Source organism: Lissotriton vulgaris, chromosome 5, assembly GCF_964263255.1.
Source record: "Lissotriton vulgaris chromosome 5, aLisVul1.2, whole genome shotgun sequence".
Classification (NCBI taxonomy): domain Eukaryota; kingdom Metazoa; phylum Chordata; class Amphibia; order Caudata; family Salamandridae; genus Lissotriton; species Lissotriton vulgaris.
Window position 1 is genome coordinate 58,801,084 of NC_141693.1, and position 19,014 is coordinate 58,820,097.

The 19,014-nt window shown below is 44.3% G+C and overlaps 1 protein-coding gene across 1 annotated transcript in view; it reads right to left on the reverse strand.

Moving 5' to 3' along the window:
• Window positions 1-19,014, reverse strand: part of LOC147710149 (E3 ubiquitin-protein ligase TRIM39-like) — an 83,048-nt gene that overhangs the window by 34,765 nt on the left and 29,269 nt on the right. The window contains exons 3-4 of the mRNA XM_086920847.1: window positions 13,861-14,091; window positions 8,713-8,735 (exon numbers count right to left, since the gene is read on the reverse strand). Coding sequence (XP_086776973.1) covers window positions 8,713-8,735; window positions 13,861-14,091 — 254 coding nt within the window. The remainder of the gene's footprint in view (window positions 1-8,712; window positions 8,736-13,860; window positions 14,092-19,014) is intronic.

Genomic DNA, 19,014 nt, shown 5'->3' on the forward strand with positions numbered 1-19,014 from the left:
GATCACAGCAAGCGCTGATGGAAGTCGCCCTGACGAATCCTACCAACCCCAAGAAACAAACACAACACCCCCAGGAGCTGAACTAGTACACGTTATGGAGCTGCCCCCGAATAGGAGTGTACTGCAACACAATAACCAGGATATTACACACATTTACAGGTGGAGCACTACCTTTTGAATAGTCCGTATACCTCCTGTATCAATTCAGGAGAATGCCTAAGACCAAAGTAGTGTCTAGGTTTCTAGACTTGGGGACAATAGTAGCTAAAAGCCCCCTAACTAGACGGTGGAAAGCGGCGGACCCACCACATGTACGGGCATGGCGTCACTCATTGTTAGCATGGGCCAAGGCACAAAGCATCTCCATCAAGCGTGAAGAAACGTTAGGACTGCGTCGAGAACCCATAGCACATGTTGGGAAAACCTCTTAAATGAGCTGCAACAGATAGAGGGCGGTGACCCTGAGGATTCGCCTGGTCGAGACATGGGCGAATAGATTTAGCGAACCATACATACCGCTAACGGGCATGATATTCCATGGGTGTATGCAGACTACTTAAGAATGTGAATAAGCGTGGACATTACGCAAAGGGGTCGTTGAGTAATACAGCAGCAAGGAAACATTACGCAAACAAGCCCGAAGATGGAGAGATACGTTACCACGCGCAGGTCATTGTTTTGGTTGTTCTTGTTTATTCTGGATTCATCTGTTCATTATCCCAATGTGTCAGAACTGGAAGGACTCTTAAATATAATATAACATATAATTGCTGATATTATCAAACAGAAAAACATTTGATTGTACACATGGTGTTTTTTCAAGATAAGTTTGCATATAAAATTAATTTCAAAATTGCAGTTACCATAAACAGCGTTGTCATTATTATCATTTGCATCTAAGTGTATGACTGAAAACATAATTCCGCACCAAACATTTGCTCGACCATTCAAGTTGTGTCATTATCCGAGATCAGAGATACTTGTTTCCAAGTTTAATGTTAACAGCAATATTACGAAGGGTATGGTCTCAAAAGAAGAGGTTATATTTATACAAATGGATCCTATGGGACATACTGCATGGCCCCAGAACACAAACCTCAATTTCATCTCTGTTATCATACTTCAGTATTAGAAAAGAACACTTGCTTTCTTTTAAGAAATGGGCCCATTATCTGAGTACGTCTTTTTCATGGACGTTTCTTTCGTCCCCATCATCAACCAAACAGGTCCAAGCTACACATAGAGCGACAGAATAAAATCTCCATAGTTATCTCTATATCTACAAGATAGCGGTCCTACAAAAAGTTATTATTCATGCATAGCACATATATATATATAGTTCCTACCGTAATGGTAGTTGACAGTCGTGGATATTTTCTGAGCCAGGATAGCGGGATGAAGTAAAAATCTATTCCCTCTATGTGGGTGGTGACGAATTAGATGCAAATGATAATAATGACAACGCTGTTTCTGGTAACTGCAATTTTGAATTTAATTTTATATGCAAACTTATCTTGAAAAAACACCATGTGTACAATCAAATGTTTTTCTGTTTGATAATATCAGCTTAACCCCCAGGCTTTGCTTGTGGGTGTAAATTGAGATCTGTTTTAAATTCTTTATGCAGCATAAGAACCCATTGAAATAGACAATACAATGCTTTGATGTGATGTGAATGCTGCATTTTTAAACTGTAGGATGTTTTTAACTTTGGCTTGACTTGGTGTAATTAATGTTTTTGTCTTTTCATGTACGTTGCACTCAATTTGGTTTGAAGGAACTTACACGGGTTTTTGTATGTTTCACTTTATGATTTACAGCCCTGAAGAAGTTCCGCTTGACGGAACGAAACGCGTTGGCTGGTTTCTCAATTGGAATATTAAAAGAACTCTGAACACTTTTTTGCAATTACGGACTCAGCGTTTTCTCATTTGGAACATTTCTGATCACAGACTTTATCACTTATATATGGTGTAGATTTAATTTCCTGAGCGGTGCATTTCAAAATTAGTTTCAACATTGTAAATATCAATACAATACCCACAAACATTAATTAAAAGGGAATAAAAAACCATATTGAATAGACAACAATATCACTTTCCTACGATTTTTAGATTCTTAAATCTCTCCACCTTTTAATTGGTGCCCAAATATTCCTCCCCAATTCTTGATTTATTTGCCCTTATATTCATACAAGCATGTTTCTATATTATGTATTCCCAACAATCGGGCCAGCCACATTTGAAAAGATGGAGCTGCAGTATCCTTCCATCCAGCCGAGATAAGAATCCTAAGTACCACAACTGAAATAAAAACCAGAGCTTCTGCATCTTTTGCCAGTCCCAACTTGTTATCCGTACCTAATAACATCAGGGTTAGGGTTAAATTGATTTTTACGGCTAATACTCCCTCCCAAAATGTCATGATTTTCCTACGTATTGGGACTAACTTATCGCACAGATGGAACATAAGCGCCAAATCCGCCGGGCCCTGATTGCATCTGGGGCACTTATCGTCCCCCCTTACCCCCAAGCAAACAGCTTTGCTGGGGTATAATATAGACTAAACAAAGTCTTGTAATGCTGTTCCCTCAGGTTTGATGAGCGGAATAGCTTTTTGTTTAAAAGTATGGCTTTATCAAGATCGGCATCTGGGTCACCTAATTTTACCGCTAAGGAAGTCTCGGTTTTTTCCATATCATCCTGTATCCCAGATACCAGAAAGCTATATACTTTTTTAATCCCCCCCCTTTGACAGGTACTCAATTAGTGTATTACTCTTTCCCAAAGAAATCCGCGGTCTTACTGCCGCCAACGTTCTAACTAACTGGGCATATAAAAACCATTGGTTAGAGGGGATACCGTACTTCTGCTGAATACTTTCAAACCCCAAAAGAGATTCCCCTGTCATAATGTCGCCTAAGGTTATTACTCCCTTCTCCCTCCAAATCAGGCTATTCCTATTTAAGTGCAGTTGAGGAAGAAGACTAGAGTTCCACAGATGGAGGTAAGAATTTATCTTAAGAATATTCAACATCTTTTGAGCCGCATTCCAGACCTGCCAGGCCCCTTCGACCACCTCATACCGTGTTCTTTTATAATAACGGCGATCTACTTCAGACATTAATAAGCCTAAAGCTTTTCTCCCCAATAACAGCTCAAAAATAGTTGCCTTCATCAATATTATCAGAGATCGCCTCCGGTTGAAAAAGAAGGGTCTTTTGGGTCAACAGGCATGTCCAATGGTAAAGCCTGAGATTCGGCATAGCTAATCCTCCTTTTTCTGGGGGCAATGACATATATTTAGTGGAGCGCCTGATCTTTCCATACTGCCATATAAACCTAATAAATATTGATTCCAATTTTTTCATCAGTTTATCTTCTACAAAGAGAGGAATAGCTCTGAACAGGTATAATACCTTTGGAAACATGGACATTTTTAAAACATTCACCCTACCTATCGGGGATAAATGCAATACATCAATTCTTTTCAGGTCGGCCTCTATATTCCTCATAAGGGGCACATAGTTGTCTCCAATAATCTTATCAACAGAGGCATTAACTTTCACCCCCAGGTATACCGCTGAATCAACAAATCTGGCATCTGTCTTGCTCATATCTTTGGTACAAATTATTTGCGTTTTTCCTTCGTTCAATAAGTACCCAGACCGAGTGCCAAATTCCTTTGCTAATTGCACCAATACCGGTAGCGCTTGATTGGGATCAGGGGTAATGACTGCCAAATCATCGGCATACGCCTATAAGTTATTTTCATAGCCGTTAAGCATTACTGGGCTAATCTGCGCGCAACCAAGAATCTTCTGAATCAGGGGATCAATATATAATGAAAAAAGAATCGGGGAGCAGGGACACCCTTGGCGAGTCCCCCTCCTAATTATGATTTTATACGAGCGCTCCCCCATTACTTGTAAATGTAAATGTGTTTGTATTTATATAGCGCCTTCTACCCAGAGGTCTCGTAGCGCTGTATTCATACCGCTGTGGAACCCTTCCTGGCTTTCCTGTGAGATGTCCACTCCTGGGCACCCCCAAGGTGAAGCCAGGCATCCAAGCGCTGCTGGGGCCGTTGTGGAGATTAAGCAAGCTATTGCCCAGAGTCACAGAGTGGGACCGATGATTAGAATAGGCACCGAGGCGAGAATTATCAGGTCCGGGGAGATTGAGTCCAAGAGCCGCCGAGGCAGGAATTGAACCCTGGTCCCGGGCCAGACCTCTGCATCAGGGTCTGCCGCTCTAACCATTGAGCCACGCTTCTCCACTGTACTCGAGCTGTTGGGTCTTGATACATTATACATTGCCTTAAGGGCTCTCAAAGCCTGTGGGCCAAAACCTCTGCCAGCCAATATGCCCATAGATGTTTCCATACCACGCGGTCAAAGGCTTTTTCAGCATCGAGGAGGATCATGGCCATCCCGCCCCCCCGCCCCCCCTAGACAGCATTGGCGTCAAACAGCGCTATAGCTCGCCTGGTGTGATCAGTGGTACCTCGCCCAGGAACAAACCCATGCTGCCACGGAGAGACGAGACCCCCAATAATCCTCCACAATCTCCTGGCCCACACCTTTGAATATAACTTTGTATCAGCATTTATGAGCGAGATTGGGCGGTATGACCCCGGGTCTTCCTTTGGTTTCCCCTTCTTGTGAAACACAATTATATTTGTTTCCTTCCATGAATCTGGTGTATTGCCTGAATATAAAATCCCATTAAAAAGATCCATTAACATAGGGGCAATCTACATTTCGATACTCTTATAGCCCTCCAAAGGAATACCATCGGGCCAACAGCTTTTCCTACCACTAGGTCCTGTAGCGCCGCTCTTATCTCGCTCATCGACAGTTCTTTATCCAATTCTATTCTCTCCTGTTCAGCTAGAGCGAGCCCCTATCCCAGGGCTCCTCACAGCTACTGCTAATTTCCCTTTCTTCGTTATACAGCAATTGATAAAAGTTTTTGAACACTCCTAGAATATCCTTCGGATCCGTATAGCCCGTCCCCCCTCCTTTAAACTAGAGATCATATTCTTAGTCTTCTCCTGTCTAATTTTTAGTGCCAGTGCACTCCCCGCTTGTTCTCCGGTTTCATAAAGTTTTGCCCTAGAGGTTTGGTAATCGCTAATTGCTTTTTGTGTTACTAATTTCTGAAGCTCTGCTTTTATAATTGCCAATTTCTGTTGGCTCTCAACACAATCCCCTCCACCTACAATATCTCGCACATGCTGTTCTTCTGCTTCTGTTAGTAAACCCATGAGTTTATCACCCTCCCTCCTAAATCTTGCAGAGCAGCTTATGGTCTCCGCTCTTAGGGCGGTTTTAAATGCATCCCACACTCCGTTCCTTGACGTGCTGTAGCGGTTAGCATCAAAGAACTCCACAGTCCACTTCTTAAGATGATCTACAAATCTAACATCCGTTAATAACCTTCTTTCAAACGTCCAACTAGATTTAACTCTTTATATAGTTTCCACCTCATAGGACAATATCAACGGATTATGATCCAATATTACTTTCGGTAGTTTCTTAATCTTAACCTTCCCTAATTCTGAAGCAGAAATAAAGAAATAGTCCAATTTTGTATATTTTTTAAAGGGATTTGAAAAATGTGTAAAACCAGGATTGGCTGGCTCCTTGTACCCCCAAACATCTTTCAAGCCATGTGAGCGTATAAGAGCAGTGAGTGCCCAAAATACTCTGGGTTTACGTCCTGTGTATGACGCCTGATTAATCCAGTCAGCAGAAATATTAAAATCCCCACAGACTATAATTGGGGTAGGCCAGCCTGCTAAGTCCACTTCTAAAGCATCAAAAATGTCAGGGTCATCCTGATTGGAGCCGTATATCACACATAGTGTGTATCCCGTGCTTAATTCAACTATTGCCCATCTCCCTTGGCAGTCAGCTTTACACCGTTTAGCCCCCCCCCCCCACTAATGATCTAGCCCGAATTGCAACCCCCCTTACTGAAGAGGTTTGTGATGAGCAAGCAACTATATCAAAGCCTCTTATTTTCATCAAATGTCTTTTTGCCCAAGGCAGATGTGTCTCCTGGAGACATAATACATCAATTCCCTTTAGTTTAACAAAATGAGCAAGCTTTTCACGTTTCCTCCAGTCGTTCAACCCCCCGATGTTAATTGTGCAGATTCTAATATTCATCATTTTGGCGCTTAAATTTTCCGCCTTCGGTCCCTTGTTGCATTTGTAACATTTGTATCTGAGTCTCCACTACACCTTTAACAAACCCAAACATATAGCAAATCAAAACTGTATAGTAACAGAATCTCTCTTATTTAGAATGTTCTCCCTTGCACCCCCTCACCCTTCCCCCTGCCCCCATCCCTCCCGGACTTCGTTGATTATTTTCAACTGCGCTGGGTTTATCAAATATGCTTGCAACTTTTTCTCTTGAAAGAGCCTTATCAATTGTCTTAGTCTCCAGCGCCTTTCGACAGTCGAATGGAAAAAGTCTGGGCGTACGAAAAACAAGATCCCCCTCGCTTGCCCTCTTCGCATCAGGTCTCGCTTTATCAGCTATGGCTTGCCTCAGAATAAAATTGCCCAAAAAAATCAAAATCACCCTTGGTTTATCTCCCTCCTTTGCAGTGCATCTTATTTTGAAGGGTGTGCGATGCGCCCTTTGTATCTCCCCAGACCAATTCCAACTTGACAGTTCGGGGAAATGCAGACTGAAATAATTTGATGACATAGCCTCTTACGTCAGCCCCTTCCACACCCTCAGGAATTCCGAGGATCCTGAGATTGTTCCGTCTGAGCCGGTTCTCCATGTCCTCTAATTTCCTCTGTATATCAATAACTTGAGCGCCTTGGGACTCGACTTTACTGGTGGCCGCCGCTACTTCCGTTTCGGTCGAGACTACCCTCTCCTCAAGGTTAGAGACTCTATCCCCCACGTTAGTACAGGCTTTAGAGAGTTTTCTCACCACAGTCTGCATTTTTCTCATTGCCGCTTGGGCTTTACGGCTATCCTGGCGAGCTTCCTCTCTGTGTGCTAAAATTGCCCGGTGAACCACCTCCAGGATTGGGGGATGAAAAGCTTCCAAAATAGGGCTACCCTGTAACAGCATTGCGGAGGAATGATCCCAACTTCGATTCAACTGCGGTTGCTGCAAGCTCTTGTTCCAGGTCACTTTCTGACTCTAAATTGCTGTCCTCCAGGTAAGAGCTATGCTCCTCGTCCTCTTCAGACCACTCCGCGCCTTCAGATTCGGAGAAGAAGCACTCACTGGGGTCCTTCTCTTTTTCAGAGTCCTGGATACTCTTAACACTTCCTGTGTCTGGAAGGTCTAAATTATCAATTATTAACAAGTCACTGGCTTCATTGCCATTGTTTGTGTCTATCAAAGGCACCCCGGGGTACTGTCGGACCTGTGGGACCTTTATTGTTGCCTGGGGGGTCTGGATACCGGTTTGCGCCGTCTCACCCACAGCAGCCAGATTCCCTTGTGTAGTCTGATCTAATGGTTTCCGATTTTTCTTGGGAACCTCCAATGTTGGGTGAGATTCATGGCCCCCTTTGATAGCCTTCCTTGCCGGGGGGGTTTGTGAGGCGCCTGCACCAGCAATCTCCCCCTGCTTTATGCCTGCAGTCCCACGCGCCATGTCTGGGCCCCCCACATCCCGCTCCAGCGCAGTTTTCATGCCCTTCTCCTTACCGCTTTTTGCGAATAATTCTGCAATGGAGGCATTGTTCTGGCGGGTCCTGGCCGTATTCTTTTTGCTCTTTTTCGCGAGCTCCTCCATGGACATCTGTGACCACCGTGACATTTTCTCCTCGTCGGGTGTCACCTCCTCCATCTCAGGTTTCTTCCGCGCTGCCACTGCAGCATTTGCTCCCGCTTTTGGAGGCATCTCTCCGGTCTTGTTTCGTGAACTCCATGAATTCCGCGAGCTCCGCAGACTCTCCCGGCTTCTCTTCGGTAGTCTCTCTTCCAGGCCACTCACTGTGCTCCGCCTCCTCAAACGGATCCTCCAGCAAGAGGTGAATGGCGTTCCAACCACTATCGCCGATCTCGATATCTTCACCCAGAGCACTCGCCAGGTACAGGCATTAATCATTTGGCATTTGGCATTTGGCTTTCCCGGTCACCGGTTCATAAAATTACTAATATTTACAGGTATTCCAGTTTTACACGGTTTTACTCATGCCCTCGCCCTCTCATTGCAAACGGCCACCACTACGCGGCCGCCATCTTGCTCCTTACAAGCTGCTTCGGTCGTAGTTAGGAAACTTTGAATGAGTTTTTGCACAACTCAGAATTGAGGAAAACCGGAGGGGAAGTTTCCTGAATGTGCCTTCGTTTTCTGTCTGTTCAGGGAACTCTTCTGAGGACTTTAGTTAAGTTTTATAGATACAAATATGTTTTGTGAGGACAGCAGCTCATTCTGTAGCAATTATTTCAAGACTCAAAGGAGTTTTCTGATGACTCACAGGGATTTAGGAACATTTAAGAGCATTTCCTGATGATACAAGGGAGTTTTCAGAGGACTTAAGTTTTCAGAGGAATCAAAGGTATTTTCTGAGGACTTAAGGTTCTTTTTGAGGAAACAAAGTGATTTTATGAGGACCTCAAAGCTTCCTAGCACTTTGTGTGAGCTTAGTAGTGGCATTTACACACTGCAGCAGCGAGACCTGCTCCTTACACACTGAGAGGAAGATAATAAAACAACCTTACCTGCTTAGGGTGCTTCTGACATCCTGCAAAACAGAGAAACAATCAAAGTGAAATCAGTTTCTAGAGAAGATGTTAAAGTTATGGCAGTATTTTTAGAAGTGAAACACTTCGATCTATCTACAATTAGAAAACAGTGGCTGGGGTCACATGACACGGCACATTCTGTGGCATCGCATGCCGAAGCAGAGAATGTGACATTCTGAACGAAGTCAAATGACACAGTAGAAACTGATATTCTGAATGGTAATGACACAGCACAGAGTAATTCTGAATGGAGTCACAAAACACAGCACATTCTGATATTCTGAATGGAGTCACTTGACACATTGTATCATGTTCTCAACAGGGTCACATGCATGGGCATCATTTAGGGCTTGCCAGGGTTTGCAGCTGCGACTCCTGGATTGCCCCTTGTGACCCCTGGCACTGCTTGTGCGACCCCTGGCTTCAGAGGGAGTAAAATCAGTGCCAAGGAGACAGAGGCAGCTCACCCCTATGAGAGTTGTGCTCCACCTTCGTTTTCTGCCCCTTTTTTTATCACATTAACAGTGAATAACCTGCCAGAAGTCCTTGTTGTAGATCCCGGTGCAGGAGGAAGTATGAACAGCCGGGATACTAGAAGAGTGTTCTTCAAAAGAGTAAGGAACGAACAGAAGGATTACTAGAAGAGTGCCATGAAGGAGTAGTTAAGAGCTGAAGGGGTAGAAGAGTGCCCCGCAGGAGGAGGTACAGCCAGAAGGAGGGGCTAGAAGAGTGCCCTGCAGGAGGAGGCACAAGAAGAAGGGGTACTAGAAGAGTGCCCTGCAAGAGGAGGCACAAGAAGAAGGGGTACTAGACGGAGTGTCCTGCAGGAGGAGGTATAAGAAGAAAGGGTACTAGAAGAGTGCCCTGCAAGAGGAGGCACAAGAAGAAAGGGTACTAGAAGAGTGCCCCCCAGGAGGAGGTACAAGGAAGGGGTACTAGAAGAGTGCCCTGCAGGAGGAGGTACAAGGAAGGGGTACTAGAAGAGTGCCCCGCAGGAGGAGGTACAAGGAAGGGGGGCTAGAAGAGTGTCCTGCAGGAAGAGGTATAAGAAGAAAGGGTACTAGAAGAGTGCCCCGCAGGAGAAGGTACAAGGAAGGGGGGCTAGAAGAGTGCCCTGCAGGAGGAGGCACAAGAAGAAGGGGTACTAGAAGAGTGTCCTGCAGGAAGAGGTATAAGAAGAAAGGGTACTAGAAGAGTGTCCTGCAGGAAGAGGTATAAGAAGAAAGGGTACTAGAAGAGTGTCCTGCAGGAAGAGGTACAAGGAAGGGGTACTAGAAGAGTGCCCCGCAGGAGGAGGTACAAGGAAGGGGGGCTAGAAGAGTGTCCTGCAGGAAGAGGTATAAGAAGAAAGGGTACTAGAAGAGTGCCCCGCAGGAGAAGGTACAAGGAAGGGGGGCTAGAAGAGTGCCCTGCAGGAGGAGGCACAAGAAGAAGGGGTACTAGAAGAGTGTCCTGCAGGAAGAGGTATAAGAAGAAAGGGTACTAGAAGAGTGTCCTGCAGGAAGAGGTATAAGAAGAAAGGGTACTAGAAGAGTGTCCTGCAGGAAGAGGTATAAGAAGAAAGGGTACTAGAAGAGTGTCCTGCAGGAAGAGGTATAAGAAGAAAGGGTACTAGAAGAGTGCCCCGCAGGAGGAGGTACAAGGAAGGGGTACTAGAAGAGTGCCCCGCAGGAGGAGGTACAAGGAAGGGGGGCTAGAAGAGTGCCCTGCAGGAGGAGGAGGTACGGGCAGAACGGGTACTAGAGGAGTGCATGTAGGTGGAAGCCGTCTAGGAAACGAGATCTCAGCTGCCCAGGAAGAACAAAGAACTGTGACCCCCTCTTTTGCAGTAATGGATTTTTGAAGGATCTGCTTGTGTGAAGCTCCCGCCAGTTACTGGATTCATTCATCCCAGAATGGGGTGAGCTGTTAGAGTGAAGAGGCTGAAATGGGAGACCCACTATTAACGTTTAAAGAAGAACCAGGTATGAGCAAAGGATTTGGAATATTGGACTTTTTATGACACGTTGTCAATGACCTACATGCGACGTGGCTAAATTCATGTCAGTATAAGCACTCAAACGCACTGTTTAGAGGGTGACGCCAGGTTCACAGCTGGCGAATGTAAAGTGTCCTCATCCGAAATACAAAATAACTCTGAGAGGATATAAACTATTAAAGAAATAATTGTGAAGCACTTTCAGATCAATATTTTACAACTGTGAAACCTGTGTGCGTTGTAGTGGTTTAATGATTCACAGCAAATGACTGCACCTTGATGACCACTCTCAGAGGACCAGCGTGATGAAATACTCTGCAACATCAGAGCTTTTAGGAAGAGCTGAACATAGGACTACTATAGTAATTCATGACCATCAATAATGTAAATGGTGTTTTACGTTCAATACGATTCAGAATGTGTCAAGGAAAAACATATTTCTAGTAAACATTGAATTTTTGATATATAAAAAGAATATATTATTTCTATTTACATGTTTCTCTGAAATTCTACCATCTTTGAAGGCACTGCTCCCCACATCTGTGTATTGTTGATTGCTGGGGTCTTCAACCTTTTCTGTAATAAGAGCCACTTATGATCAAAGAAAAGCTCCAAAGATACTATTATTTGTGTTGTAATAGTGACCACGTTAGACAAGATCACAGTAGTGGTCGTCCTGTGCACGATTACCAGCAATTTGGAATGCCTTTGAATGAGTAATACATGACGGCCACAGGTGCAATGCTCCCGGCCAATGGTAATAGTATTAATAATGCGTCTCTCCAAAGCGGTATGAGTAATACATGACAGCTATAGGTGCAATGCCCCCGGCCCATGGTAATATTAATAATACGTCTCTCCAAAGCTGTATGAGTAATACATGACAGCTATAGGTGCAATGCCCCCGGCCCATGGTAATAATATTAATAATACGTCTCTCCAAAGCTGCATGAGTACTATATGTCGGCCACGGGTGCAATACCCCCGGCCCTTGGTAATCATATTAATAAGGCTCTCCGAAGCATCATGATTTATCACTCAAATAACAGCTTTAAATATATTTTAGAAATCAATTTTTCCTCAAAAGATCAGTTCATGAGTTCTGAAACTAAATACATGTTCATCTCAAATACAGGCTTCAGAATTCTAGTACACATATATTAATTCAACCAAGCAAAAACGTCTAATTTTGAAGCCTGGGCTACACACGAGAGCTACTTGCAGGTAGCTGGAGAGATACCAGTATCTCACAAGCTCCTCGTTGGAGAAGCCTGGTCTATTGCAATCAGAAGTCAGTAGAGATACTGCCTTAGTTGTTGGTAGCAAGCAGAGGGTCACGATTATCAGATAAACCAAACGCATAGGACCCTTTGAAGGTCATCAACGGATCGTCCTTGATGACAAAAAAGGTTTATCAACATGTCAGGAGTCACTTTCCTGTAATTACAAGAGAGGTTAAATCAAAAGGCCATGGGAGAGCATCCTAAAATGAGTCGCGAGGTCATATCAACGGGTCCGGGGCCACCATTCTAGCAGGAGGTAAGAGTGGTCCTCTCTTGTAAGAAGGATGAGCCTCCCATGGACTGTGGGTCTAACTGGTCCCATTTCATTTCTCTTCACGGACGCAAAACTATGGGCCAAACTTTATCTGCATTGGTGGTGGGCTTGATTCCCAAATTGGTCACCAGGGGAAGCATAGGTTTATTATCTATCATTTTCCTAGAAGCAGAAATGGCGTTTGAGCATGTGTTTAGACTAACTGGTGAATTACATGTGTGTACGAACCAGAGAGGGATGCTCTCTTTCACTCTAGGAGGGATGCGCTCTGTCACCCTCAGAGGGATGCTCTCTGTCACCCTCAGAGGGATGCTCTCTGTCACCCTCAGAGGGATGCTCTCTGTCACCCTCAGAGGGATGCTCTCTGTCGCCCTCAGAGGGATGCTCTCTGTCGCCCTCAGAGGGATGCTCTCTGTCGCCCTCAGAGGGATGCTCTCTGTCACCCTCCGAGGGATGCTCTCTGTCACCCTCCGAGGGATGCTCTCTGTCACCCTCCGAGGGATGCTCTCTGTCACCCTCCGAGGGATGCTCTCGGTCACCCTCCGAGGGATGCTCTCGGTCACCCTCCGAGGGATGCTCTCTGTCACCCTCCGAGGGATGCTCTCTGTCGCCCTCCGAGGGATGCTCTGGGTCAACCTTGGAGGGATGTCCTGGATAATCTCTGTCACCATCATCTAGTGCCCTTTACATGGAGCTACCACTCGGGAAGCTTCTTGGCTGTAAACTAATCAAACTATTTGAGCAGAGCATCACTGTTAAAGTGACAGCGTATGACCACAATAAGGAGATTTATTCCTCTAATCCCATCCGAAGCCATATTGTTGAGGAATTTGGTTGCTGTTCAGGGTGTCAAGATAATACAGTCATAAATCAAATTTCTTTTGCTGGCGGGCAGCAAGTTGCGGACATTCATTTTGCACGCTCTGTAATATAACCAAGGGTTACCCGTCATATTAAATTGTCACTATTCTTCAAACTAAAGAGTTTTCTGTGGCAATCTCTATCTTTATCTGGGGTGACAAAAAACAAAGTGAGCTGCCATTACCTATTCCAGATTCCTAGTCATATAGCTGTTCACCCTAACAATCGGTTTGGTGACCACCTACATCAGGAGAAAAGTAACCGCATTAGAACAGAAATGTTTTCAAATTTCTTAGAAAAGGAGATATTTGGTTTCTTTCCAGTTCTCTCAGGTGTTGTCACTCATTAAGCTTTCCATTTCTTTCTAACTTTTAACACATTTTGCTCCTTGGTCTTCATATATAATTTACTGTCACTGGAATTGCTTGGTGTGTTGCATTCTCCCAATAGATAAAATACATAAATAATTTGTATATAGATGGGTTATTAACTTGTATATCACACTGAAAACAGTCACTGTACATTTCACAGTTTGTATATTGAGTTGGGCTCACATCATCAAGTGGGACAATGGAAATTATCCATCTCTGTACATTGTGTGTGGCTCAGAGTGTGTGCATTGACCCTTCCGGGAGTTCATACGTGCTCCGCTCATACATTTATTAATGCACGCAAAATATGAATATTTCACTTCCTTCTTCTGCTTTTTTTCCCAAACAGTATCTCACCTTCAGGAGTTCCCACGCCGGCGCCTCACACTTCTTTTCTATCTCTGTTATCAGGGCCTTGAGAGCGGTGATTTGATTGGACAGTTTGGTGATATTTGCATTTTCTATCATGGACATTTTCTTCTCCATCTCCTCCAGGCTTCTGTGCAGTGATTGCTCATTTTCTTTCAGAAGCTGCCGCAGCTTTTCAAACTCAGATTCAATTTTATTCTTCTCAGTTCTTAGCTTGTTCTGTCAGAAGCAAAGAAAAGTTGTTTAGATATTAAAAAGCTTTCTACAAGCCGTCCTTAGAGTCGGAGGCCAAGAGGAGGGTGGAGGGGTTGATAGTTCCTTCAAAAATCAGACCACTAATGTGCTTTTCCTAATTTCGGAACTGCAATCTCTTACTACCTTCCCTTCTATCGTCTTCCATTTTTCTAACATTCCTGCCCGCCCCCTTCCCTCAGACATCTCATGAACTGTAGAGAGGTCAGAATATGTGAAGCTACAGAGAAGCTCGTTCCATGGTGAGTGCAAGGAAGAAAACCCGCCGCAGGCAGAGACACTCGATACATGGAGAAAGGTCAAGGAAGAAAACCCACCGCAGGCCGAGACACTTGATCCATGGAGCAAGTGCAAGGATGAGAACCCACTGCAGGCAGAGACGCTCGATCCATGGAGCGAGTGCAAGGAAGAGAACCCACTACAGGCTGGGATGCTCGATCCATAGAGCGAGTGCAAGGAAGAGAACCCACTGCAGGCAGAGATGCTCGATCCATTGAGTGAGTGCAAGAAGAGAACCCACTGCAGGCAGGAAAACTCGATCCATGGAGCGAGTGCAAGAAGAGAACCCACTGCAGGCAGAGATGCTCGATCCATTGAGTGAGTGCAAGAAGAGAACCCACTGCAGGCAGAGATGCTCGATCCATTGAGTGAGTGCAAGAAGAGAACCCACTGCAGGCAGGGAAACTCGATCCATGGAGCGAGTGCAAGGAAGAGAACCCACGGCAGGCAGAGACGCTCGATCCATGGAGCGAGTGCAAGGAAGAGAACCTACTGGGGGCAGGGACGCTCGATCCATGGAGCGAGCGCAAGGAAGAGACCCACTGCAGGCAGAGACGCTCGATCCATGGAGTGAGTGCAAGAAGAGAACCCACTGCAGGCAGGGACGCTCAATCCATGGAGCGAGTGCAAGGAAGAGACCCACTGCAGGCAGAGACGCTCGATCCAAGGAGCGAGTGCAAGGAAGAGAACCCACTGCAGGCAGGGACGCTCGATTAATGGAACGAGAGCAAGGAAGAGAATCCACTACAGGCAGAGATGCTTGATCCATGGAGCGAGTGCAAGGAAGAAAACCCACTGCAGGCAGGGACGCTCGATTAATGGAACGAGAGCAAGGAAGAGAATCCACTACAGGCAGAGATGCTTGATCCATGGAGCGAGTGCAAGGAAGAGAACCTACTGGGGGCAGGGACGCTCGATCCATGAAGCGAGTGCAAGGAAGAGAACGCCCTTAGGCAGATACAGTCAAACACCCAGAGACAGGCTGAAGTCAAAAGATGATGTAAAAGAAGTGGTGCCATGAAGTTTCAGCCCTTTGGGATGGAAGACACAAGATTTGGGGAGTGCGGACTGCCCCTGTCCTGCCAGCACAATGAATGTGTTTGTCCGTTCAAAATCATAAATAATGTATGTGCATTCTGTTACAAAATGCAGAATTACCAGATAAATCAATGTTTCTGAAGGTAATTCAGCGGTTTCTGTAGAAGATGAGTGAGGAGATTGGTTAGACATCTTGTCCTATTCTAAGATAAGAGGCTGTGAGTTATCGGGTGAGGTATGTCACACTGCAGCTTAGATCAGGAGCCTGTGTGCTCAATTCAATTCAATTTTCTTTATTCGGATACAAATATCCATAAAAGCACAGTTCAAATACCATCAACAGTAATACAATTCTTTGTTAAAAAGCACGGTACATAGAAGCTTTGGTTAAAAGGAACTTCGATATAAAAAGACTACAATTGTGCACAAAATTAAAAAGGGCATAATGTAAGACAAAACTATCATAATTAAAATGTTCAAGTTGATAAGCAGATAACAGCGTTAAAATATTAGCACATTAAAAGGGAGATGGACAGACATGTAGCAGCAACATCATGTTGAAATAAAGTGCAATTGGTTATTAACAATATTAGCAGCATAGCTTAAGTGCAAGTACATTTTAAGGCTTTTAAGATTATCCGGCCTACAAGTAGCGCTTTAATTGGTATTCAACTAAGAAGATAGAAGTAACTGCATACAAAAGAACAATGCTATGTGTTCGAGTGCCCTTAATACATTCAAGATTGATCATAGAAATACGTGAGCGGAATGCCGCTCTCAAAAACGAGCTGACACGGAAAGTCAGATCGTCACTTTCAAGTCTAAGAATCTCAAGGTGCGCTGTTCTGTAATCAATATTAGCAAATGCCTTAAAATACGGAATCAAGTATTGTTTTGTGTACTCTCCGTAAAAGTTACAGAAAAATAAAAAATTTAGTACCGTTTGATTGCTGCTGGTGCCACACGGGCAGGGCATTTGCTCAAGATGGATGTTAAATCCCAAAGGGAAGCAAAGTGAGTATTTTAAAGTGCCATCCCTAAGGCGAAAAATCAGGCTCCTCCCCCAACGTCCAATACTCTTCAGAAGGTATTTAGACGGCATATGTGTTTGAAGGCTATTTAACTCCAGTAGGGACATATACCTACCGACTGAAGGTTTCAGGCGCTCTGTGGCGTGTCTTTCGATGTTATGAGATTCATACAATGCTCCCATGAGGACTCTTTTATTCATACCCTCTAGTGCTAATGGCTTTAAGAAGATATGTTCAAGGTTCACGCTGGTTAGGCTTTTTCTAACAGCGAAATGCCAGGCTATGGATCCTCCCTTGTCGTAATTAAGGCAGTCTACAATGATCTCCCTTGTTAAAGTTGCTGCTGGGTTAGCCAGATTTTTAGCCAAAATATAGCTGGGAGTGACCTGATAAAATCTTCTATATAATACAATTTGAGTCCTTATGACCTACATAATTCGGGAAGGAAATTTGCTCCCCTAGAAGTTTCCTGTAAAATGTATTTTCCTCTCTTTAGATCCCACTGCAATTTATAAAACCCCAGACTTCAGCGCCATATGTGGCAGTGGGGATACACTGCGGTTTGTAGATCTTCAATAAGGGTACAACTACCTCTGCCTGTTTTGGTTGAGGGAGACTTAGAATAGAATTAGTTGCTTTTAAAAACTTACTTCTACTATGGGCAGTATGGGGTGCCCAAGATCCAGCGTCAGAAAATACTAAACTCAAATAGGGAAAAGTGCGGGTGCGTAGTAGGCGTTCATGACCTGAGGTTACTGAATTGATGCAGTGTTTTTTTGGGCCACAAGTCAATCAATCAATCAATAATCCTTTATTCAGTATTTAAAAAACACCATAAAAGTTCATATTTACACAATAAAAGGCACTATAAAAAATACAATTCATAAACATCACATGCCCACTGCAGAATAAAGTAAGAAAGCACGAAATTCGGTCAGCACAACCCTCTTGTGTTCCTCAGCCTTAAAGCAACCTTGATAAAATTCATAGCACAAGTCAGCGAGAGGGGGTCATTAGCCCTTTGCAAGAATAGTAGGGCTACCTTAGCTTGTCGAAACTTGGCCTCCTTTAAAATACCTACTAAAAAGCTACGCCTAGGTAATACATAAAATGGACATAATAATACAAAATGAAAGGTGTCAAGCGGAGACCGATTGTCGCAGCCGCAGGCACCCTTCTGCTTAGAGTAAACCCTGGTGGGTCAGCCAGGAGGTGGAGTAAAAGGTTGAGCCTAAAACTGGTGATTAGAAATCTGTCCTGTGCGTTAGGCATAAGAGTGAGATAAGGTTCCATGCCCTCCCCTGTTTGGACCAGGCTATGCGCGCAGACTGTGGGTTTGCCTCCTTCCAATGCTGCCCTACGTGAGGCTACCTCCTCCAGGAATATTCGCTTAACTCTGGATTTGTCTTGGGGGACGATTTCCACTGGGTTTGTAAAGAGATCCTCACAGCCAATTCTTTCAAAGGAATTTTTTAAGTACATTAGCCATGGGATTCTCATTCCCTTGTCGCTACCCAGACAGTCTCTAATCATTTGCCTACTCAGGTCAGCCTCAACATTTGTCCAGATCTTTAGCCAGGCCATTAGGTGTCTAACCGTAACCAGGTCCTCAATATAGGGCCTGCCCAGTTCCTCGTGTATGAACGATCAGGGCCGAAGTGCTTTTGGGGTTTGGAGTACCTTCCTCAAATATTTATTCTCCTCCACCTGTAGTTGCTGTATGTTGACAAAACCCCAAACTTCTGACCCACAGGTCGCTTTAGAGCCACATACTGAGCTATACAAATTCATAATTTGCTCTGGTGACCACCTCCCCAGCCTCCGCCCATAGTTCATTATGGCCCCAGTCGAGGCCACTAATTTGATTTGATTTGATTTGATTTGTCAATTTATACAGCGCAGCGATTGCCCATGGGCGTCTTGGCGCTAAGATAAATCCTTTCCAGCTAGATGGCAAAGTCTGATGTTTATTCGGAGAACAGCCATGTTTTTATTTCCTTCCTGAAAGTTTCTAAGGATGGACAGGTTTTTATATACAGAGGCAGTTGATTCCATGTGCGTGCTGCATGCAGCAGGAAGCTTCTTCCTCCCCAGTTCGCTCTTTTAAATCTAGGAACAGTAATTAATTTCATTTGGCCCGATCTTAGAGGTCTCATGGGTTCATACTGTTTCAAATGATCCCTTAGAAACTTTGCACCCTTTCCCTGAAGTGCCTTGTATGTTATACAGAGTGATTTGAATTTCACCCTTTTTTCAATTGGTAGCCAGTGTAGACTTTTCAGTCTATGTCTGATCGGCTCAAACCTGGGTATGTCCAGTACCAGTCTTGCTGCTGTATTCTGTAGACGCTGTAGTTTATCTGTGATCTTTTTCCTGGCTCCGGCGTATAAACCATTTCCATAATCCAGTCTTGCTAGAGCAAGTGCTGTGACTACTGTTTTTCGAGACTCTTGTGGTAGATATGGAAATAGTTTTTTTATCATTTTTAAGATGTACCAGAGTGATGATGACAGCTTGTTGGCTTGAGCTTCGAATGATAGAT